The 25,203-nt window shown below is 39.8% G+C and overlaps 1 protein-coding gene across 17 annotated transcripts in view; it reads right to left on the bottom strand.

Moving 5' to 3' along the window:
* Positions 1-258: 258 nt before the first annotated feature.
* CAMK2G (calcium/calmodulin dependent protein kinase II gamma) overlaps positions 259-25,203 on the bottom strand; it is a 267,692-nt gene continuing 242,747 nt past the window's right edge. For 6 of the 17 annotated variants that reach the window (XM_044296195.1, XM_044296197.1, XM_044296196.1 and 3 more), the window contains 7 exons: positions 24,663-24,711; positions 14,587-14,700; positions 13,439-13,564; positions 10,322-10,397; positions 8,058-8,152; positions 6,421-6,666; positions 259-2,848 (listed from right to left, as the gene is read on the bottom strand). In XM_044296195.1, the coding sequence (XP_044152130.1) occupies positions 6,434-6,666; positions 8,058-8,152; positions 10,322-10,397; positions 13,439-13,564; positions 14,587-14,700; positions 24,663-24,711 (693 nt within the window). In that variant the 3' untranslated portion in view covers positions 259-2,848; positions 6,421-6,433. The remainder of the gene's footprint in view (positions 2,849-6,420; positions 6,667-8,057; positions 8,153-10,321; positions 10,398-13,438; positions 13,565-14,586; positions 14,701-24,662; positions 24,712-25,203) is intronic. The other 11 variants (XM_044296205.1, XM_044296208.1, XM_044296206.1 and 8 more) reach the window with 2 other exon arrangements.

Genomic DNA, 25,203 nt, shown 5'->3' with positions numbered 1-25,203 from the left:
ATGGATGACACACTGATGGCAACAAAATGGACACACGGTCGAAATACAAATTCTCCACGGATGAAACATGGATAGAGGCCTCAGAGCCAGAAAATCGTAATTGTGATTGGTGATTAGGCAACACTAATCTGTCTGAATATAAAAGCAGGAAGGTTTGCAGGGGAACACAGACACAAGCTCTCCTTGTTGTGTACAAACTTACTGCTTCATTTGAAAATACATGTAATACAATCTTAATATAAGACAAGCAAGAAAAAGAACGGTTTAAATGTTATTTTATTAAATACCTTCTGTCCAAGGTTTCAATGTAACAAAGCTATGAAGATCTACCAACATTCAGAACAAACAAACACAGGATAATTGGTTTATTTTTCTATTATCATGCAAAGATTCTGCATCAAATGCCTTTCAAAGTCCTGTTTAAAACGTGATATTTATAATATATATTATATATATGCTTACATTAGCCCCATAAGATAACAGTAACAATGCGAGAAGTGTATTGGTTTGTCAGATAGTGACCATACCAAGCTAAGGTTTTTATTAACTTAGAAAGACATTTTTTTTTTTTCCCCAAAGACAGTGCGCAAAAAAAAGGAAAAAAAAAATAAGAAAAAATTATAAAGGTTTTATTTTAGAAAGATGCATTAAATACAGAGCGATTTTCATAATATTAATCAGGTAAACAGACAGTGAAGGAGCAGACCTAAAATAGACATGCATAAGTTCTCTTAATTTAACTGCATATATTTTATTTTCTGTTTGGTTTTTCCCTTTTGTATTAACTGTTAAAAAGCCGAACGCTTTTCCTGTGTTAACATTAGAGCTGTTGAAAAAAATTCCATTCTCCCCAAAACCATGAAAAAAAAAAGCCCATCCCAACCCGTTCCCCTCCCATGTGCTCTTATATTTTCACACAAGCATTTCAAACGGTTTAGGCCATACCTTCCCATCATCATCAATAATAATAATATCTGATTTCATCACATAATCACGTAATGGATTGTTTCTTTCGAATACAAGTCGCACTGGTCATCTCAGGAACTCTGGAGAACATGCTTAGCCCATGTGCAAATTTCCACAAATGCAGTTTCTTCATCAAGTCCAACATACTGTACTATGTCATGTATTACAAGTGGGGTTGACACACCATTACATGCACCTATCCAAACAGCTACATAATTGTGCAAAAATGGCAAGTTATCGACAACTTTGTTCCCACCAATGAACTTCTGGGCAGTCTGCCATTTTTATTTTTTTAATTAAGGCGACCAATCCTAATGAAAACCGTAATTGTTTAAAAAATGTCTTGCACTTCTACATTGGTCATCATTAACAATCATGTGGATTGTCACAAATTAGACTCATTTCAGAAAAAAAAAAAAAGAAACTTGTGCATTTTTTTAAATATATTCATCAACTCCTGATATACAATTTAATCTAGATGTTGATTCCTTAGTGCTACTAGAAGGATAAAGGAAAGCGTGAATTCTTCCAAGAGAAGATATTCCAAGTACGGGTTTGCCAAGTGCACACCCGTATATCTAGGTGATATCTTTTGCAGAATAAGGAGAAAGCACTTTGGGAACTTTGGGGCATGGTTTATGAGGGAAAAGCAGAGGGTTTGACAAAGAGATGGAAATCTTAAAGGGTTTCTTATAAATGAAATTTTAAAACAGACACTGTTCACCCGCTTGCAAGAAGATGAGGGACCACCAGACCACACAGTTTAGAAGGTGCAGGCAAGCATAAAAAGACATGCATACATCTCTACGCATCCAAGTTCGGTGTACTGGATCACTCGTTACAGATCACTCATGACATACAAGCAGATCATTTCAAAATCTGCCATTATAGTACACAAAGCTTTATCACTGTGAAAATATATCACCCCCCTTTTACATATATACCATCAAGGGAGTGGTTTGAGTCATAAACCCCTCCTAAAACATGGCAGTTTCTATTTTTATGTCTATGTCCTCCAAAAAGGTTCAGACTAAATTCATTATATTAACATAGCAGTAATGAAATGTTCCTTCTGCAGGATGTACATTGTATCACTTTTTTCTATAGCTATAGATAACTCCCTAACTATTCCCTTATTAACATAGACCCTTGTCTGTTCTTAGGAGCCAGCGGATGGATGAAGACATCTCCAGCAAAGTGCTACATAGGAGATAAAAGAACAGGGCAGGCAACGGTATGTGAAAGGTTTCCAAGAGTTATAATAATAAAATAAAACAAATAAAAAAAAACAAGAGATAAAGACAAAAATCAACACCTCTTCTTGTGGCTCTATAGTATGAATCAATGCAGGTCAACCATAACAGATGAAGACCGCACCAATCTTCATAGAATGAGAGACCCTAAACTCTGCCCTGACATGATACAATGCAGCAGCTCCTCCAATGAACAGGTCTAGTTTATCATCTCTTACATGTTGCAATTTGACTTCCTTCCCTAATTTCCTCATATGATGCTGCCTAAAGTGGCTGTCTATCTCATCTTCCCGCCACCTACATGCAGCCACATACTCCTCAGCCTGGTTTTCAACAAACGATATATATACGTTTTTTAATGTTAGTTTTTGAAACTTTAAAAACACCTCCGTACAGCAGGAACAGACACGATGGATCCATGAAATACAACAATTAGCCAGCAGCTGCTTCAGCCTCAGAATGCATGCAGGGTTTTCGTGCATTTTTGGCTACTGCCGGCATCAATATTTTTATTTTTTTGAATTTTTTACTTTTTATCTTTTTTTAAAACTTCCGAACGAACAGGACTGTTGCCGTCGTTTGGGCGATCCTCACTCGCTCGCTAGAAAGAGGTTCTTCCAGTGGAGAGGCTGTGAAACAAGAAATAAAACAGTGCAGTTATGGAAGAAGAGAGAACGCGACTGAAATGCCTACCACTACACCTGTTAGTCGCCAAGGATAATACAATACTAAATATACACATAGAAGAACATCATTTTTACATATGTATGAAACCTTTCAAATGATTAACAGATCTTTCTATAGTATACTAATCTTTGCTACACAGTGAAATATTTCTACAATTTCAGTTCTTGGGTCAGAGTGACTGATTTATTGCTCTCGTTAACAGAAAGAAATTAAGAGCCTTGCAGGTTTGATACCTTTCAATGGCAAACAAAAATAAAGAAGCAATGATGCTACACAGCAAACTTTGGGGATAACTCCGGTCTCTTCAACAAGCATAAAATAATGAAGTGTGTAAGAAATAGCAATGTTTCTTTAGACACTTCATTATATGAGGTCTGACAAAAGGACCTGAATTGTCTCGAAAGTTTACTATGTAACATCATTGCTTCTATTTTTTTAGCCTTTAAAGGTATCATACCTAAATGACTACTATTTTGTTTCTTTTACGAGAAATAAAGTAGTTTTCAACTGGCTAACATGGTATCATATTTAGTTCATGCTACAGTCAGTATCTGAATCCTAACATATGAAAATAGACCAATATATGGTTGGATATTGATGTCAAAGTCCAAAGCTTATGTGCCAATATTACTGTATTGTACTGCATAAACCATTGATTTTATAGTTCAGTGACATCACAAACTGGAAAGTGACATAAGGGGTGCAGGGTGCCAGACCTTTGCCAGTATCATATGGATAACCAATCGTGAGGACAGACCATCAATAGCAAAATAGCAGACATCATATTTATACACGAATGCAGATCTCAATAAATCATCTCATCGCCTCTATACATAGTTCAATTTAGACAGATCACACAGTTAAAGATCTGCATAACATGTTGCTGCTGCAAGGGCTCATTCACACGGAAGTGCTTCCGTGGGCTTTAGTGTCCATGCTTCTGTGCCGCGAAAGATAGTACATGTTCCATCTTTTGCTGTATATTGCGGATCGCATACCGCGGGATTCACCCAGCCGGAGCCTGTGCATAGCAGATCACTATTTGCGGTACGCAGCACGGGCAGCTTACATTCGCGTGAATAAGCCCTAATGGAGAGCACCAAAAGAACCAAGGTGTTAGAAAAAATAAAATAAAATCTGTTTAATAATAAAAAGTTAACCTTGTATGTTTGCCCACACAGGGCGCATTAAAGAGGATTTCTGGGGGAAAAATTGGCCTACATGCACATGAACGTGGTATGGTTCCGCATCCGAGCAGCATTTTTGGTGGCTCGGGTGCGGACCCATTCATTTCAATGGGGCTGCAAAAGATGCGACCAGCACTCCGTGTGCTGTCCGCATCCGTTGCTCCGTCCCGTAGCCCCGCAAAAAAATATAGAACATGTCCTATTCTTGTCCGTTTTGCAAACAAGGATAGGCATTGTTACGTCATCCGTAACGGACCACAAAACACAAACATTTGTGTGCATGTAGGCTTATTCTTGCTAAATTCAACTGATGAGGTCTTTTTCCAGAAATGGCTCCATATTGGTCTATAGTCTACATATGATATTGAACTTGGCTGAGCTGCAATACTAGGCATAACCCATGGACCATAGTGGTGCTGTTTCTCAATAAAAAAGACCTGGTTTAATAACTTCAGGCAAGTTCTTTACATTTATAGGCTTCCTCTAAAAGCTGGTAAACCTAAAAACATCCCGCTTGACTGAAAGAAGACACTGCAGGAGTTGGTTGGTATTTTGCGGTGTACAGTCTGGTCCCAATTAGGGGAGTGGAACAGGCAATTAGGCGCACACATTCTCATGGAACAACAAAGCTAAATGCTAATGGTAGAAGAATTTTTTTTCTTAGGTTTATCAGCTACTGGAAAATTCTTTTTTAAAGGACATCTGCGCTACAGTGGTACTTAAAAGTTTGTGAACCCTTCAGAATTATCTATATTTCTGCATAAATTTGAACTAAAACTACATCAGATTTTAACACAAGTTCTAAAAGTAGATGAATATAACCAAATCCGAATGTAAATTAGGATGAATTACTCAAGCAATACTGATGACAAACTTCATTGTACATCATCTGGAATCTGTGGGTATTCTGGAATATGGATGGATTTCAATACACTTGTGTGAAAGAGGACAATATTATATGTCTGAGTGGCAAAAGTATGTGAATCTTTGCTTTCAGTAACTGGTGTCGACCCTTGTGCAGCAATAACTGCAACTAAACGTTTCTGGTAATTGATGATTAGTCTTGCACATCGGTGTGGGGAATTTTACCCCATTCCTCCATGCAAAACAGCTTCAACTCTGGTTTCCTCCCGTGATCTGATCATTTCAGGTCCCTCCACAACATTTCTATTGGATTAAGGTCAGGACTTTGACTTTCCCATTCTAAAGCTTTATCTTTATTCTTCTTTATCCATTCTTTGGTAGAATGACTTGCGTGCTTAGGTTCCTTGTCTTGGTGCATGACCCATGTTCTATTAAAGGGCATCTGTCAGCAGATTTGTACCTCTGAAACTGGCTGACCTGTTGCATGTAATACAGAATTCATGGTTCCCTCAATGACGGCAAGCCAGTCTGTCCCAGATGCAGGTCAACAGGTCCAAACAATGATACAGTACTACCACCACCATGTTTCGCAGATAGGATGAGTTTTTTTTTATGCTGGAATACTTTTTTTTCCCTTTCTTCAAACTTAACACATCTTATCTAAACTAAATAGATCTTTTTGGTATTGTTTTTCTGACATATGGTAAAACTGACCTGCAAACCTCATTCTATGATTACAGTGATACCACATTTATATCTTTTCCTTCTGCAGCAATTCGTCCTTTTAGATTGTTTTTCTTCATTATGGCATTCATCATACAGGTGTTTTGGGACATGGTGGTGCAAATAATCTTTATTTTTTTATTTACATTTATTTTAATTATGGGGAAAGGGAGGTAATTTGAATTTTTAAAGTTTAAAAAAAGAAAATGTTTTTACTTGTTTTAACATATTTTATGTCCCTTTAGACTGGAATGAATAACCATTGTAGGCTACGGGAATTGTGCTATGTTCCTATGGAGCCCTGTCACCTGCAGGCCTTCATAGGAACTTCTGCTATGATAGACTTGAATCCTTCATAGCGATCGAGACCGTCACAAAGAATGAACAGCTCCTCCCGATCACCGGGTGGGGCAGCCGTTCGGACCCTGGGAGAGCAGTGCTCCGAAGGAGTGCCACCTTAAATGTCATGATCGCAACAGATCATGGGATCTGAGGGGTTAAATGAAATATCGAAAATATGAAGGGTTCCCAAATCACAAACTTTTAAGCACCACAGTAAGTATTCTAATTGCTGAACTGGTACACTAAAATTATATGAGGACTTCACTCAAAAACTGCTGATTTTCCAGATATTAGATCAGAACTCTACACTGCTTCACTATTTACCCATTGACATTTCTGGCGAAATATTAAATACACACATAGAAGTAAGTTTCCCAGTTGCTCATACTACTACCTACCAGTATTAATTCCTCACTGGAGGGGGGCAGCTGGAGCCCCAGAGCAATGATAGTGGACATTCAACCACTTGCCATCTCTGCGATACCAGACTCGTGTTTCTTCTGACTGTGTGGTACGAGGTCGTCCCTGGGCATCAATGTACTGGGTGAGTCGGATATAGGCGATGCAAGCCGCATCTTCTCCAATTACATGCACATGTGGATTCAGGATCGTAGTATGGATAGGCTTGGTATTCTTTGACAGCACTGAAAAAAGGAGAACATATATCATGACATATGTGAAGATATAGACCAGTGCTGCTCCCACTTCATTATAGACTATAGTAGTGGTCCAAGCTCAAGGACTCCACCATTGTCAGAGATAGGGTACAAAATTATCTTTCGACATATATCTCAGCCTAACTGATTAGCATGTTAAGAAAAGACAATGGAAGGGAAAAACAATCATAAATGGCAACAATCCATAATTCTACCCTGGTTCTGGCGTGTTCAGACAGAGAAATTGACAAATTCAGTCTATACAGCTGTAAATACATTACTGAATCAAACAATATTTAGCCAAAACAACTCAGCATGGCCCACTTAAGACGGTGTACAACAAATTTGGTGAGAACTTCAATCCTCGGGGAGCCAGATCCCACACAGAAATATGGAGGAGAGGTGTTTCAGTAATACAGTTATGCAACCCTGTCCAGCCAAGAAGAGTTGATCATGATCCCGCTTCACTGAAGTCTGTGGGAGTTATAGAGACAGTCAATCTCCTACATTGCACATATGTTCTCTGATGTATATGCAGCCCTTTCTCCACCATTTCTCAGCTGAATAATTATCAGATCAATTTCAGACTCAGGGCTGTATGCGGCTCCATGTAAGGGGTATGGCCATGACATTACAAGAAAATGCCTGGAAGGCTACAAGATAAAGTTACTCTGTGGCCTACAAGGTAAACGGCAGTTTTAATCCATCAGGTGGGGCAGATGGGTGATTATGTTCCCCCAGTCATTAAATGGGCTGTCTCACTAAATATATTCTACAGTTTTCAAACCAGCACCTGGATCTGAATACTTTTGTAATTGCATGTAATTAAAAAATTTGTATAGCCACTGAGTTATTCGATAAAATGTATATGTATAGTGCCACCTGCTGTTTTTTCTTATTATTATTTCTGTGTCCTGCTCACTGAGAAGGCCGCAAATGGTCAGTTACATCCTTCAACTGCCTCCTGAGCTGTGATAGGGAGAACATGGACACACCCCCTTAGCTGCAGCAGAAGAGACACTCCTCTTGAGCTGTCAGCTTTATATAAATCTAGAAGAACAATGAATGAGGACATCTCTGGATCCATGTGAGGTACAGGGCTGGTTCTAGCTTTGTTAGAAAGAGGTTGTCATGTACAATATGATGTCTGATATTTTTTACATTAGTCATGAGATAACCCCTTTAAGCATATTGTTATTTATCACAAGGTATAGGCCAAGGTGTAGTATGAGGTCCCAGACCACATTAATACATTTGCAATGCAAACATTGCAATGGTACATTGGGTAAAGGCATACTACCATTCACAAGACAAATACTATTAATAGCTACATCACTAGCTTATATTGCCCTGACATAAATCATATGAAAAATACTCACAATTGTCAAAATAAAATTTATGAAAGTCCATTCCTTCCACAAGGTTCCCGAGGGCTTCCGGTTCAAATGATGTCAAGCCGGGGTCGCAGATCTTCCTTTAATGGAAAATATGTAGTTAGTAAGATGATTAGTTCCGCACATTAATATACGATACTGTTAACAATGAATTGTCTATATTCTGTCAGTAAACAATTCATAATGTCAACCAAGGGCGTAACTACCATAGCGGCAGACCATGTGACTGCTATGGGGCCCAGGGCAAGAGGGGGCCCAGTCTTGGATGGGATTATCTCCTCTTCTACTGGAGGTGAAAACCTGGTCAGGACTCTACCCTCTAAAGGAACAACTTTTAGTAAATGAGGCAGTGATAAAATGGCCCAAGGGTCATTGAAAAGGGTCTAGGCAGTAACCCGTGTGTGTATGTGGCCTTGCTATGGGGCCCTTACGTCTCCATGTACATCATTGATGTCAACTATACATGTTATTTCAGTGAACTAGAAAAACCTTAGCTTAGAGCAGTATTTCCCAACCAGTGTGCCTCCAGCTGTTGCAAAACTACAACTCCCAGCATGCCTGCACAGCCAAAGGCTGTCCAGGCATGCTGGGAGTTGTAGTTTTGCAACATCTGGAGGCACACTGGTTGGGAAACACTGGCTTAGAGCATCAACAGCTCAGCCACACAAGCACAAAGACCAGAGGTGCCAAGTGTTTAGGTGCATAAACGCTACCTGATCTCTGTTTCAGCTCTCTGAATAGTGTTCAAATAGAATTTGAAAATACTGTGGCCCAGATTTACTAATATACCTGTTTAGATGGGGCTTAGAGGACAGTGGGCAAAGCTTTCTGGGAAAGGGGGTGTGGACTAAGATGCACCTTTCTGTGCCAATCTTTTTTGTAATGTGGGAATAAAAATCTGTTTGAAAATAAGCAAACCAATAGTATAAAGCCAAAGAAAAGTGTGTATTCCTGTGCACCAGATTTATAATCCAGCCTGAGTCACTGTGACCAGACAGCCTGTATAAACTGGGCGTATCTCTGTAACAAATACCCATTTGGAACTGGGTTTCAATAGCAGAGCAGCCAAACACAAGCATGAACGATGTAGACTGACCCCCTTAAAGCGGTGTTCTCACTTCAGCAAATGACACTGATCATGTAGAGAAGAAGGTTAATACAAGGCACTTACTAATGTATTGTGATTGTCCATATTCCCTCCTTTGTTGGCTGGATTCATTTCTATTGCATTATACATTGCTCGTCTCCAGAGGTTATGGCCACCACTGCAGCGCAGATACAAGGTGGTCAAGATGGAAGCTGCTGCACACGCAGAGAGGCAGGAGCTTTTTCCTATAGTGTGCAAGCATGGACACTGCTGGATTGCAGGGTGGTCATAACCACTGGATACTAGGAGTGTATAATGTGTTCATTCCAGTATGTTACCAGCTCCAGTGTCTGTGCTGCTGTCCTCTTAGCCGATGCTGCAATCTCCTCTCTCGCTCTGCTGGTTGTGTTGGATCGGTCTCAGCGGCTGTTCGCTTTCGCCGCAGCGTCCCACGTGTCTTGGGAGTCCCACGTGATCAGGAAGTCGATTGTAGGTTATCGCTGATAGGTTAACGGGGAAAGTGAACAGCCGCTGGGACGGATCCAACACAACCAGCAGAGTGAGAGAGGAGACTGCAGCATCGGCTAAGAGGACAGCAGCACAGACACAGGAGCGGGTAACGTACTGGAATGAACAAGTGTGTCTCAGACACTTTTGTATTTTGCACATAACAAAAAGACTAACAACGTTAACTGGCCATTAATATATACAAGTGTCTGCTAGTCCTGCTGACCACCAATGAAAGATTATGAATGCTAAATAACAAGGCACTAACTAATGGAGGACTATTATTGCTTTTAATATTAGGATTGTTTTTTTTAGGAATATTGTTCTTAGAAAAATCCATCTGTAGAAAACACCAAAGTGACACCTGGTGGTGTAATTGAATACTGTGCAGTATTGGATATCTTGTTTAATATTATATTGTTGTTTATTATTGCATATTTAAAGTTTTTTTTTTAAATAAACAATTTAAGAACTACAAATGGAGTGATCTATGCAACCCCAAATATTGAGTGCCAGCCAGCCATTGTTTACAATATAGATTTTTCTCATACAAAGACATAGGGGTGTGTCTGCTGGAGTGTGCCCCGTACCGTGTTGATGTGAGGTTTGAGCCACTGGAAAACATATATACAGTTACATTAAAGAATTTACTCACGTGTAAGCATCAAAGTCCCCGTTATTGATAGCTTCAATGAGTTGCTCTGTAATCTTGATAATCTCCTGTTTCCGCACTGTAGGGGAGACAAGACAGACTGAGTGCTCATGTCCATCATACAAATTTGAAGCCACAGTTGTTGGGTATGAAAAAGAACACTTGATCCTAAAAAAACAGGAATGGAGAGGAGAGCTACTGGATCCAAATATTAAATCTATAGCAAGGGGAAGAAGCTGGGAGTCACAACTGCAAACAACACTTTAATATTTAACCCCATTGTTTTACTTGAATATAAATATACATAGGCTTGAAAAAGGGATGTGGCCACACAAATTATTACATGGAACCATATGGAGCAGTGTACACTAGTATACATTTTTTTTAAACTCTGTGGTTAAATGGTATAAAGATTGTTGCTGGACAACATGATGGACTCAAGGATCAGATATGTTAGGAGATGAAACCATGTAGCCAAAACCACAAGACAGAGACACCCTTCACCATTAAGTACTCCACCCCTAGCACATCTCTATTATACAATGTAACATGTGACTGGTTTTGAATGTAATGTATTCAAACAAATATTAGGTTTTGGCTTTCTTCAGATAATACATGGGCCCGGATTTACTAATGTGTCTGCACGTGTATAAAAAGTGGTGCAATTCCGAACTAGGGCGTCTTCCTTGAAAAAGGCGAACTTAGCAGGAAAGAAGCATGGCCTAAGATACAACATTTTGCACCAAAACTGTGCCACAATTTTGGCATAAAATTTGGTCTCAAAGCCAACCAATAGTTGGACGAAAGTGTCTATCCCTGTACCAGATTGGTGAAGGTCTATAAAGGTGTATAAAATTAATAAATCTGCCCCATTGTTCGAGACTTTCCCAGTATGAATGTTCATTTGTTTTGAAAACTTGAAAATAAATTCATTGGATATTTATTTCCTTGTCAAAGATGGAAAGCGGCATTTACAGTATACATTAAATGTGTATCCAGTAAATAAATGATGGGAATTCTCAAAATCTTGTCTTGCCATCATGTATAATTTTAGGAGACCATCGGGGTCATTTACTAAGACTCCTTATGCCAGGAGGCTTTTGGTTAAAAAAAAAAAAGTTACAAGATTCCATTTTGCAACCATTTTTAAACTTTTTAAAGCGTTTTTATGCTGCCCTTGACATTGGGTAGTGGCGGGGGCCAGGCCACTGGCCCCAGCAAATTCACTCGAGTAGGTTTCAATCTGGGCGTATGGACTGCTGGAGGATACTAACTTATGAGGAAGAATGTGCCTTGTCATAAATTAGGAATAACCTCCAGCAGTGCAAGATTGACGTAAAACGCCAGTTTTATTAAGTGACCCTCAATGTGCCAGGTTTTCAGTGGTGAGACATACACATTAGATGAATGTAGACCAAACTCGCTGATTGCGGCTGGATGTATGGAGTCTCACAACTCCCCTGCAGATGTTGGGGAGAAAAGGATTGGGCAGTCGGATTTCAACATGCCAATCCCTTTGTTTTTGAGGAGATAAGCCACTCTTTGGCTGAGCATGAATGTCTTTTTAGGGGGGAAAGGGGATGGAGGAGGAATTGCTGTTGACTAAACAAAAATTGGACTGATAGCCTTCTAATCTGTATGGCCAGTGAATACTAAGCTTAGACAAAGAGTAATTATGGATGCTAGTGGTAAGGGGATACATGTGTGTTTTCCTGATACTACTGAAATGTCATTCTCATACAGTATAAGGAAAACTGGTAAAGTGCAAGAGGACACAAATAAAGTGCAACTGTTTTATGGACATCCAAAATGGACACTGTAGAAAAATTTATATCAGAGATGTATTTTTGGCATAGGGTTTTTGATCTTTATTACTTATAGGGTACGCTTTACATTGCTTTCTACATTAATACAAGATGATACTAAGATTATTCCACACAGCAGCTTGGATATTCTTTTATTGCCTGCAAAATCCCACTTATCTCCAATCTTCATATGCCAGACGGAGTCGATGTGAGCAATGTCACTGGAGATAAAAGAGATTTTGCAGGAAATGATAAAATATTCCAGCCCTGTACTAAGATACAGCATGTTAAAAGGGAGGCACACTCACTTCCTCCTGCTATAAAGATTTCAATATTGTACACACTAAGGAAGCAACACACAAATAAAGGGAAGAGGACTACTAAAACACATGTGGAACTCCATCAATACATTTTGGGGGGAAAAAAAAAGTTATATTGAAACCTAGCCATTTAAAAAAAAAAAAAAAAAAAAAAAAAAAGAGAGAACAGTGTTTCATGTCAAATATCTCCAATCACTGGAACTTCCCACTCACAAGTTATACAACTATATTATGTATATTATGCTGAAAATCCAAATAATGAAGAGACGTAAATAATGTTTCCTTCTAGATTAGAAGGACTTCTAAATCTCTAGTGACATAAGGAAAAGTGCCATTACGAGTTGTTAGAACCGCTATCATTATATATATAATGGTTAGTGAGACACAATTTATAGCATCAAGAGAAGAAGCTTCAGGTAGTGTAAGGGATTCTACAAAGGTAAGCAGTAACTACAGGTATACATGGGGACAGGGGAGGGCTGGCAAGCAGAAAGTATTGCAATGACCTGTCTCTAGTCTTTACAGATTAGCCCTGGAGCACTTTCACACACGCCATTTTTGATGCTGTTCCTTGACGTAGTTTCTGAAGCCAATGTCAAGAATGGATTGTGAAAGGAGGGAGAGTGTACAAAAGCTTTTTCTTCTCCTTTTTTGAATACACCCCTAGGTTTGGCTTATAAAATTGCATCAAATTGGCATGTGTAGCACCCGTATGGTGAGATCAACTGTGTCACTAATACTTGAATATGCTTTCAAAATAAAACAAAAGATTAGTCAATCGGCCAGATCTTATACCAAAATGTGGGCTTTTAGTGTCTTATTACCCATAAACTCCAGGTAAAGAAAAGCCAGCCCTCCACTGTTAGGTAGTCTCTACTTTATTAAAGGAAAATGTAGGTAAGTCTGGAAACCAACAGTGAAGATTAATACTGATAACTGAGGATTACTACCAACAAATGTTCTAGGGAACTGCAGTCATTGAATGACTAACTTACATAGTGAACTGCTAAGTGAAAATGGTACAACTGGAGTGAGCAGAGGCTCAGCCTGAGCATGCTCTACTTCCAGAGTTTGACCTGGGCTTTCCCAGGCTAGGATTTTCTCTTCACATGACTGTGTAGCTGTAAAGAAACATATATATTAACCAGAGTACAAAAAGTTGGCGAGTAACATATTAAAAAGGTTTTCCCACAAATAACATTTATCACCATGGGTAAAAGTTTCTGATCACTGGCAATCTAAACAATGGGGCCGCCAAGCAATCAAAAAAAGAGTTGCGCATGAGGGACCACTTCATTCACTTATATGCGACTGCCGGAGAAAGCACAAGTGCTAAAACTGAATTAAGTGGCCCCTCATGCGCACCACTTCCCCATTCTAAGGCATGGCACCTCTATCCCATTCTCCTATGGGAGTCCGGGACCTCGGTTTTCATGATCACCAGGAGTCCCAGCAGACCCCATCAATGATCCCATGGATAGCGAATAAATGTCATTAGTGGGAAAAGAGGAATAAAAAAAAACTAAAAATGTTAGAATCAAACATAACATTACATCCAGGTATTAAAAATGGTATTTTTACTGGAGAACTTCACAGCATATATGGAAGCTACCAGTATACAGCTGTCAAAATCCTTGAAATTGTTTAGCAGGCGGTTGACTGACGTAATAGGATGCAAGCTACAATAATAATAGCGTGGATTATTTCTTGTGTGGCATTTATCGCAAGGCCTCATGGGATGGCCCAACTGTGTAAGCGCATGCTAGCGTTATTATTTCCAATATGTACTTAATGGCAGCACTATTTAGAACACTGTAAAAAGGTAACATTCTGCTTGGAAGCCCAAGGAAACTGTTCTCTAAACTTTAAACACCCGTAAAGTTCACTTTAACTTGCATGTGAACCTGTTTTAAATCATTATATGTTATGTTGTAAAAGGGGCATGAAAAAACAGTACAGACATTCCCATAGTATAGAATAGAAGCAATTACAAATAAGAACAAAACTTCTAAAAAACAGAAGGGCAGGATTTCACAAACATGCAAAAAAAAAGCATAGCTTCCATCATAAGAATAGGTGTGGACAGCTCATCTGAGCAGACAGTGGGCAGATAGGAGAACACAGCACACCACTCAGGACTTACTGGCTGCCTCACACAGCCCAAACTGTGACTGCAAGGACTGAGTCTGCATTTTGCTTTCACTCAGGCTCCATCCTTTGAGAAACACAGTCCCATGCCCAGAACAAAGAAGAGACGCTGAGAGGTATGCAACATATAACAGGAGACAATCATTTAGGGTTAAGGTCATGGTCTGTTACATCTTTATCATATTCCTACTGCTCATAGAAGGCTTCTATATTCACTTTTTTTTTTAAATCCCAAAAATAAAACCATTGGCAAAAGAAAATGATGGTTTCCATTGTGCTAAACCTCCTTGCCCCACTGCTGTCCCCTCAGTGGGAATTTATCTGTGAAATAAAGACTAAAGCAATCTGAGACAGACTGGTTGGCAGGGTGCTACCTGACAACACCATTTAAAAGGCACCTTACTCCTGGTGACCGGTTAGGTCACAAAACACAACTGTTAAAGGGAACCTGTCAAACTGAATCTGCAAGAGCAGGAGAAGCTGGGCGTATCGATATATACTTCGCAGGAAAAGATTCAGTAGAAGGGTCCATTCACACGTCCGCAATTTTGTTCCGCATTTTGCGGAACGGAATTGCAGACCTATTCATTTCTATGGGGCAGCACGATGTGCTGCCTGGATCCAGAATTGCTGATCTGCACTTTCGGATCCGCAATTCCAATACCGAAAAAAATAGAACACGTCCTATTCTTGTCCGCAATTGCGGACAAGAATAGGCATTTTCAAGTGCCGGCAATGTGCGGATCCGTGGATCCGCAAAACACACACGCAAGTGTGAATGGACCCCAACTTGTATTTTTTCATTTTAATTCTGGTTCTGGGCTTAGGAGCGCACAGGGGGTGGGGGGGTGGGGGATTTAAGCGATTGACAACTATTGCTGCATTCAGTTATACAAGTAAAGCTGTCAATCTTAGGCTACATGCACACGACAGTATGTGTTTTGCGGTCCGCAAATTTCAGATCCGCAAAAAAACAAAACAAAAAGAAATAACGGATGATGTCCGTATGGCATCTTTTTTTTTTTTTTTTTTTTTTTACAGATCCATTGTATATGCCTATCTTTGACCGCAAAACGGACAAGAATAGGACATTCTCTATTTTTTTGCGGAATGGAACCATGGACAACAGATGCAGCGTGCTCCATAGAAATTAATGGGAACGCATCCTATCCGCAAAAAAAAAACCAAAACAGAACGGACGCGGAAACAAAATACGTATGTGCATGTAGCCTTAACCTTACATCTGAAAACCCTGCTCCCCCGTCGATCAGCTAGTGATGGTCTACCCTGTGGAGAGGCCATCACTTAGTAAAGACTGGGCAGTCCCTTTAAAGGGAACCTGTCATGTGGATATTTGATTATAATCTAAGTAATTATATACAATCATTAACTACTAAAAAGTACCTTAGATGTATTCACTTACTGGTGTGACAGATGGTTACCTCATAATATACACACAAAGATGCCACAAGCCACATGCCAATCAGCTGATTTGAGACCAGCGTGATGTCATTGAGTCCAGTGTATATTTAATTCAGAGTTATAGCCATTCCCCTGCCCACCTGCTGATGATTCATATGGAAAATAACTGTCATTCAGCAGCAGGTAGGAGGGGAGAGTCAGGAGCTCATAAATATTCATAACTCATCATTTTCAGCTGGAGCTTTTCAATACAAAATGTTGGGAGTTGACTGAGTCAATTAAAGAAAGTGAGCCAGCATTTTGCTAAGAGAATCAGTCACTTATGTATGTTGCCCTTAGTTAGGACACCATAAAACTGGTGACAGGTTCCCTTTAAGTCCTCATCAGCAATTTTTTATTTTTTTTTTTCATTTTTGTATTCATTTTAATGAACATGTCAAGTGACCATGCTAACCTGCCTAACACTTTGCCGTCTGAGGTGGAAAGAAAAATACGTCCTCCGTTTTGGAAATAGGGAAACTGCAGTAATGGACAATATACAATGCATTTAGAAAGTCGCTTTCACTTTTTTCACATTTTATGCTGCCGCCTTTTCAAAAAAAACAAAAAACATTTGTTTTCCCTATTGTTCTGCACTCAATACCTCATACTCTATCCACACAACTATACCTCTGATTTGAGTCCCTGTATAAAAAAAAGCACACTCTAAGGGCTGTTTCACACGAGTGGATCCCGTGCGTGTCATCCGCAGCGTGAAAGAGAGCCAAGTCCCGTTCCAAACAGCAGAGACACAGAGCATTAACATAATTGATAATGCTCCGTGCTCCTCTGTGATATTTTTACTACAAAATCACGGTGAGATAAAGTTGTCACTGTGGCTTTGTAGTAAGAAGATCACAGAACATTATCAATCATGTTAAAGCTCCGTGTTTCTGCTGTCAAGAGCGGGGCTTGGCTGTCATTCACGCTGCGGGTGACACGCACGGCATCTGCTCGTGTGAAACAGCCCTAAATGTTTGCATTGACCCAAGTATTTAGACCCTTTACTTAGCTGAAGCATCTCTGGAAACAATTACAGCTTGCAGTCTTCTTAAGTATGGTGCCACAAGGTTTGCATACCTTTTTTTTTTTTTTTCTGACACTCTTCTCTACAGATCCTTTAAAAGGGAGTCTGTCACCTCCATATACAGTGCTTACATTGCCCTATAGCACACCTATACATGAATGTAATGGTACCTTTGTCTTTTTCTTTAAACTTGCAGAAGCTGGAAAAACTAACGTTGATTCATATGCAAATGAGCATTTGCAAGTGCCCAGGGGCGGCGTTCACTGTGTTGGAGCCCAGGCTGCTCTGCCTTTTTTCATTGTTTCCCCGCCCCAGACTCTGCCTATACCCGCCCTCCTATTCCCTTGTGTTATCCTTCGGTCTGGCCGAGATCCAGAACCTGCGCACTGCCTCGCCGGGGCATGCACACTGCAATGCCCACTGTTGGCACATCATCGCTTTAACTACTGTGCATGTGCCGATGAATGGCGCAAAACCAGCGGCAATGTGGCGTTTGCCGGCGCTTGCACAGTAGTTAAAGTGTGCAAGCTCTGGTCCGGCGAGGCAGTGCACAGGATCTTGGCCAGACCGAAGGATGACGCAAGGGAATAGGAAGGTGGTCATAGGCAGAGGCTGGGACGGGGAAACAATGAAAAAAGGCAGAGCAGCCTGGGCTCCAACACAGTGAACGCACTTGCAAGTGCTCATTTGCATATGATTTAAACTTCGTTTTTTCCAGCTTCTGCAAGTGTAAAGAAAATAACAAAGGTACCATTACATTCATGTATAGGTGTGCTATAAGACAATGTAAGCACTGTATATGGCCATATAGAGGTGACAGACTCCTTTAAAGCTCTGTCAGGCTGGATGGGGACCATCAGTGGACAGTTGATTTCCGGTCTCTCCAGAGATGTCCGATTGGGTTCAGAGTTGTGCCTAAGCCACTCCTGTGTTGGCTGGGTTGTGTGCTTTAGGTCATTGTCTTGTTAGAAGGTGAACCTTCAGCCAAACCAGAGAGACTATTTCGTTCTTGGGTCATCTCTCTTACCAAGGTCTTTCTGCCCCAATAGCCAGCTCCATGAAGAGTTCTGGTTGTTGCAAACTTCTTCCAGTTAAGAATTATGGAGGTCATTGTGCTCTTGGTAAATTTCAGTGCAGCAGAATTTTCTGTACCCTTCTCCAGATTTGTGCCTCCAGACAATCCCATCTCTGAGTTCTACAGGCAGTTATTTTATTCAATATGCATTGTAAACTGTGAGACCTTATACAGACAGAGGTGTGTCTTTCCAAATCAAATTCAATCAACTGAATTTAACACAGGCTGACGCCAATCAAGGTGTAGAAACTAGGGATGAAAACTTCTGTTTTCAAGTTCGGCGTACAAGGTTCGGGTTATCTAAGAATTCCGCTATGGATTCGGCTACCACGGACCATAATTCTTAGATTCCCCTGTACACCGAACTTGAAAACAGAAGTTCGCTCATCACTAGTAGAAACATCTCAAAGATAATCAAGAGAAATGGGAGGCCCCAGAGCTAAAAGTGTCATAGCAAAGGGTTTGAATACTTTACGAATGCAAAAGTTTAGTTGTTTTTTTTAAGAAGCAATAAAAAAAACAGACTGCCCCATAAAATGTCAGTCATACATTTTTTTTAATCAGAGCGGAAACTGTGGCAGCCATTGAATGAACATAACGGAATGGTTGCAATGACCATGTGGGTGAAAAAACACGAACATGCCAGGGACCATTGTGCTTTTCTTTAAAGCACTCAGTAAACAAACCTTGGGTTGATGTGGAACTTGTATTGAGCACAGCATAGTAACTATTTATCCAAAAGGTATGTATGTGTCGACATTTGTCAACAGCATGTAATAGTAATCAGATTGTCAAAAAATATAATTAGGTAAAATCTCTTTTCTAACTTTTAGTCTTTTGGGATTTTCAAGAATGTTTCTATGGATTAAAAATTGTAAAATAAAATCTTTTGTGCTATACTTAATGCTTGTCTCTTAGAGACCGCTCCGACCATGCTGCAAGAACTTGGAATATTTGATCCTGTGACTACTGAAGTAGGAGAAAGTGATCCTCTTGGTGTTGAGGATGGAGTCTGCTTTTTAGATTTATGTATTATGTTTTTGGAAGCTAGGATTTTTTAATTGGTTCCTATGGACAACCATTGTATAGAGAGACAGGCCAGGTACTTACAGACCAGCAGCATGGGAATGACCAGTGTATTGAAAGGTTTTAACACATTAGGCTCTGAGAGAACACTTTTTAAACTGAAAATACAAGGCTGTAAAAATGTAGATATTTCTACATAAGGAAAAAAACAGAATTGACTGAATGCGGAAATCCTACAGGTCCAAAAAAGGTATACAGGTATGTATTATTATACTATGAATATAATGTCATAACTTTTATTAAAACTCCTGGACAATTTTCCATTTTTTTTAATCTCTGTGTTTTACTCCCAGCCTGCCTGCCCAAAACCATAACAGCAGGCACTCAGCGGCTATGGCACTTATGACGGAGCGCTATATTTAAAGTCAGTGGCGTAGCTCGAAATGACTGGGCCCCACAGCAAATTTTTGAATGGGGCCCTCCTCCCCCAGTAATTTTTTTCGCAACCCCTTCCTTTCATTCCGCCTACATTCCTGTGGCTAGTAAATATCGCTCTCTCAGACCAGGGATGGCAGCTGTTCCATCCGTTTTCTACACTGTCTATACGGTCACTGTATACAGTCATGTGAAAAAATTAGGACACCCTTTGAAAGCATGTGGTTTTTTGTAACATTTTTAATAAAAGGTTATTTCATCTCCGTTTCAACAATACAGAGAGATTAAAGTAATCCAACTAAACAAAGAAAACTGAAGAAAAGTCTTTTCAAGATCTTCTGTAAATGTCATTCTACAAAAATGCCTATTCTAACTGAGGAAAAAGATAGGACACCCTTGCCCCTAATAGCGAGTGTTACCTCCTTTGGCTGAAATAACTGCAGTGAGACGGTTCTTGTAGCCATCTACCAGTCTTCGACATCGGTCTGAGGAAATTTTACCCCACTCCTCAATGCAGAACTTTTTCAGCTGTGAGATGTTTGAGGGGTTTCTTGCACGTACAGCCCTTTTCAAGTCACCCCACAGCATCTCAATGGGATTCAAATCTGGACTTTGACTTGGCCATTCCAGGACTCTCCATTTCTTCTTTTTCAGCCAATCTTTGGTTGATTTACTAGTATGTTTTGGGTCATTGTCATGTTGCATGGTCCAGTTCCGCTTCAGCTTTAATTTTCTAACTGATGGTCTCACATGTTCTTCAAGCACCTTCTGATACACAGTAGAATTCATCGTGGATTCTATGATGGTGAGCTGACCAGGTCCTGCTGCAGCAAAGCAGCCCCAAACCATGACACTTCCACCTCCATGCTTCACAGTTGGTATGAGGTTCTTTTCTTGGAATGCCAAACATGTCCTCTGCTGTTGTGTCCAAATAATTCAATTTTGGACTCATCTGTCCAAAGAACATTATTCCAGAAGTCCTGGTCTTTGTCAACTTTATCTCTGGCAAATGTCAGTCTGGCCTCGATGTTTCTCTTGGAAAGCAAAGGTTTCCTCCTTGCACACCTCCCATGCAAGTTAAACTTGTACAGTCTCTTTCTGATTGTAGAGGCATGTACTTCTACATCAACAGTAGCCAGAGCCTGCTGTAGTTCTCGAGATGACACTTTAGGGTTTTTGGAGACCTCTTTTAGCATCTTGCGGTCTGCTCTTGGGGTGAACTTGCTGGGGCGACCAGTCCTGGGCATGTTGGCAGTTGTTTTGAAAGCCCTCCACTTGTAGACTATCTTCCGGACAGTGGAATGGCTGATTTCAAAATCTTTTGAGATCTTTTTAAATCCCTTCCCAGACTCATAGGCTGCTACAATCTTTTTTCTGAAGTCCTCTGACAGCTCTTTTGCTCTCACCATGGTGCTCACTCTCACTTCAACAGTCAGGAGCACACCAAACTAAATGTCTGAGGTTTAAATAGGGCAAGCCTCATTCAACATGCAGAGTAACGATCTACTAATTATGTGCACCTGGTGTGATATACCTGTGTGAGATCTGAGCCAATTTAAGAGGGAATACATGTGAGGGTGTCCTATCTTTTTCCTCAGTTAGAATAGGCATTTTTGTAGAATGACATTTACAGAAGATCTTGAAAAGACTTTTCTTCAGTTTTCTTTGTTTAGTTGGATTACTTTAATCTCTCTGTATTGTTGAAACGGAGATGAAATAACCTTTTATTAAAAATGTTACAAAAAACCACATGCTTTCAAAGGGTGTCCTAATTTTTTCACATGACTGTATAATTTAATTGTGTAATACTGTTGAGGGGGCCCTGACAAAATCTTGTAGTCCTCCTCCTCCTGGATGGGCCCCTTCTGGGTCAGGGCCCCAAAGCAGCAGCTTCCCCTGCTTCCCTTATAGTTACCAAGAAGTCCCAACCACCAAAGTATATATACGTAAGGCGGTTGGGAGCTGGTTAAAGCATTTTCTTATAAGAAAACAAAAGAATACCAGAGGGCACATCACAAAAATGTAAGAGCAATGTGCACACACAGGAGCACTTTCCCTTGCATGAGTTAGCAGAATAAATTTAGACTTATTTGCAGGACAACCTCATTTATATATACATTTCCAATACGCTGTGATTACACAGTGTAGCTCTTTTAAGCCCCGATTGCTTCAACATCATATGCCGATTTGAAATAAATATTTTATGAAATTCGTCTCTGCTTTTCCTTCAAAGGCAGCTCTGCCATTTCTAACCGCGGTAATGCCTGTCTTGGGATCAGCTTTCTGAATCCAGATCAGGTTTGAGCTTTCTGACCTAAAGGCCACGTTAGGTTCATTATAAATTTAGTGCTCTGAACTGCTTCCCTGCCTCTTGATCATGTCAGGATGCAATGGTATTTGTAAGGTGCCACATGTTAAGAGTTGGCGATTGTTCCACAGGATACAGCGAGACAAAATCGATGGCTGATAATTAAAGCTCTAATTCGTTAGTGAAGATTCTTACAGGAGATGCTGCTTCGCGGTTGGCCGGTGTTATTTTCCCTTTTAGCGTTATAAATAAGTAAGCATTGTCTTGTAGCTTAAAAGATTGATGTCTCCTCTCCCTGTGCTCTGCTCGATCTTAGTAAAGTACATGTCGTCTCAGCATTTCACTGCATCATTTATAAGCTGCAACACATCCTGTTACCATGATATGGGGTAGGGCCGCCATCCAGGCAGAAAGCTCTGAATGACACAAGTAAAGTGGACATTTTCATATTCTGGTAGATCCAAAAGATCATAGGAACAACGTCATCAAATCTATAGAGCGGTGCAGCCTAGTTATGATTCATCCGACATACTTTACCATTATTTGTTACTAGGACTACAGTCAAGTGTATGTTTTGCGCTATTTTTGGCAAAAGTGAATCAATCTATAATTGAATGAGCAACATTACTAGCAGCTTGACATGAAGAAGAACTGACAGGAGTTGTAAGTCTGGATTTTTTTTTAGGAAAGTATATGAAAGAAGAGATGGACCAGTGTTTCCTTCATACTTTTCATCCTTCTTGGATGAACCCCTGGATTTGGCTAAAAAAAAACTGAATCAAAACGGTTGTTAAAAGTTATAATAACTTAAAATCTGTTAAAAGTTATGATAACCCGTAACTGACCATTAAAGACTCTGCCAAGTGAAATCAACATTAAAGGGGTTTTATCACTGCAGCATATGGCATTTATCATGTAGAGGAAGTTAATACAAGGCACTTACGGTAATTATGTATTGTGATTCTCTATACTGTCTCCTTTGCTAGCTGGATTGGTTCATCCATCACATTATACACTGCTTGTTTCCATGGTTATGACCACCCTGCAATCCATCAGCGGTGGCCGTGCTTGCAAACTATAGAAAAAAAGCACAAGCCTGTGTGCGCTCCCTTGGTCCCGGCCACCAGAGAGACTGGCACTTTTTTCGTATAGTGTGCAAGCACGACCACCACTGATGGATTGCAGGATGGTTGTAACCATGGAAATGAGCAGTGTATAATGTGGTGGAAAAATAAATCCAGCCAGCAAAGGAAGCAATATGGAGTATAATAATTGTATTAACTTCTTCTACATAATAAATGCTATTTGCTGAAGTGACACAACCCCTTTAAATACTGATGACCTATCCTCTGCATAAGTCAGTATCTGATCAGTGGGAGTCCGACACCCAGGACCTCTGCCGATCTGCTGTTTGAGAAGGCATCTGCACATGCGGTAGCGTGGCGGCCTTCTCACAGATTTCCCTAGCCAAAGTGATGACACGTTCATAAGTCTGAAGCCGGAGAAACCAGTGCTGCGGCGATCTCATGACATTTCCACTTGTGATTTCTCTCATGTTCACTGTCATTACAGAAACAGAGGTTCTCATGTGTAAAACCGGTTATCATTTAAAAAAGTCTTTTTTCCCCCCAGATTTTCATAAAAGCAGATCTAAAAAATAAAAATGGTACTGTAACACTACTAAACCAATATCTGGAAAACCCCTTTAAATGTGTTCCAATAATGCAAGTTAAATAATTTGTTTATATACAGCATTTCAATTATCCCCAGTGCTCCGATCTTCATATATCCTTTTGCTGAAGACAAAACTGAAGGGAAAATGCCCCAAGAACAAGCAGGAACTGAAGACAGTTGCAGTAGAGGCCTGGCAGAGCATCACCAGGGATGGAACCCAGCGTCTGGTGATGTCTAGGTATTCCAGACTTTAGGCTGTAATTGACTGCAAAGGATTTGCAACCAATTATTAAAAAGTGAAAGTTTGATTTATGATTATTCTGTCCCATTACTTTTGGTTCCTTGACAAGTGGGAGGCACATATGCAAACTGTTGTAATTCCTACACCGTTCACCTGATTTGGATGTAAATACCCTCAAATTAAAGCTGACAGTCTGCCGTTAAAGCCCATCTTGTTTGTTTAATTTCAACTCCATTGTGGTGGTGTATAGAGCCAAAAATGTTAGAATTGTGTCGATGTCCCAATACTTATGGACCTGACTATATATATATTTTATTTTATTTTTTTTCTGTTAGAGAAAGGCTCTAGAGTTGAGCCGAAACGTCGTGTATACACATGAGTGAATAAATATTTTAGCATTTTTATAGATTTTTGAGTGTTGCCTTTTTGCTCTCTCTCTCTCTCTCTATATATATAATTAGTAACTTGTTTTCTTTTGGTTACATTTATGCAGAATATTTTTCACTGGACAACCCCTTTTTCCAACTCTATATACATAAAGCTTAACCACTGCGAACTAATATATTGCAAGTTTCAATTTCTAACCATTTTCAAGACATCTGATCCTTGAATAGGGTTCTTCATGACGAATTACACATAATCTAAATATTTCACTAGGTGGAAATCTTTTATGTTAATTACCAATTTGCAAGTCACGACAATGCTGCAGTTTTACTGTGACTCAAATAGGTGATCAAAAGTTTAATATACAAAAAAAAAATTACCATGCATCAGCAGCAGGCAGAGATCTTAAAATGGGACTAAAAAAACATAGGCAGCATTACCTTTTAGATCTTCATCTTCAGTTGTTGTATTACAGCTCTCAGTTGATCCCTAGGAAAGGAAAAGTATATGATTTCTCATACATGAGTGAACGAATATCATAAGGAAACTTTTACTTTAGTCCTCAACGTCATTAGATTCTAAGCAACATTTTTCCAAAAATATTAGTCATTCCCAAAAAGGAAGTTTACACCTAATTGAAGATAGGTACTTTATCCTAATTTACTGTATATGACAATGTCATTGTCAGCTGTTTATATACAGTATATCATTTAGCTGCGTAAATTAGTGCTTGTTTAGGAAAAAAGGAGGGCAGTGATTAGGAATTCAAGTTCCTTGCAGTTGGTTTCCTTGTGGCATCATAAGAATATAGACAATATTTACAGTGCCATGGGTGGTGACAGACTATATGCGGTCACATGTTTATACTGTAAAATGAGCCAAACTGCCAGAATTTGGCATTGCCATCGTTAGTAAATGATACATTATTTAAAAAGAACCTGACAGGAGCTTCCTTCTGCTCGCACCATGGTCAGCATGAAA

This window comes from Bufo gargarizans, chromosome 6 (genome assembly GCF_014858855.1).
Source record: "Bufo gargarizans isolate SCDJY-AF-19 chromosome 6, ASM1485885v1, whole genome shotgun sequence".
In the NCBI taxonomy this organism is placed as follows: Eukaryota; Metazoa; Chordata; class Amphibia; order Anura; family Bufonidae; genus Bufo; species Bufo gargarizans.
The sequence above is the reverse complement of the archived record's forward strand: the minus strand, read 5'-3'. Positions and strand labels throughout refer to the sequence as shown.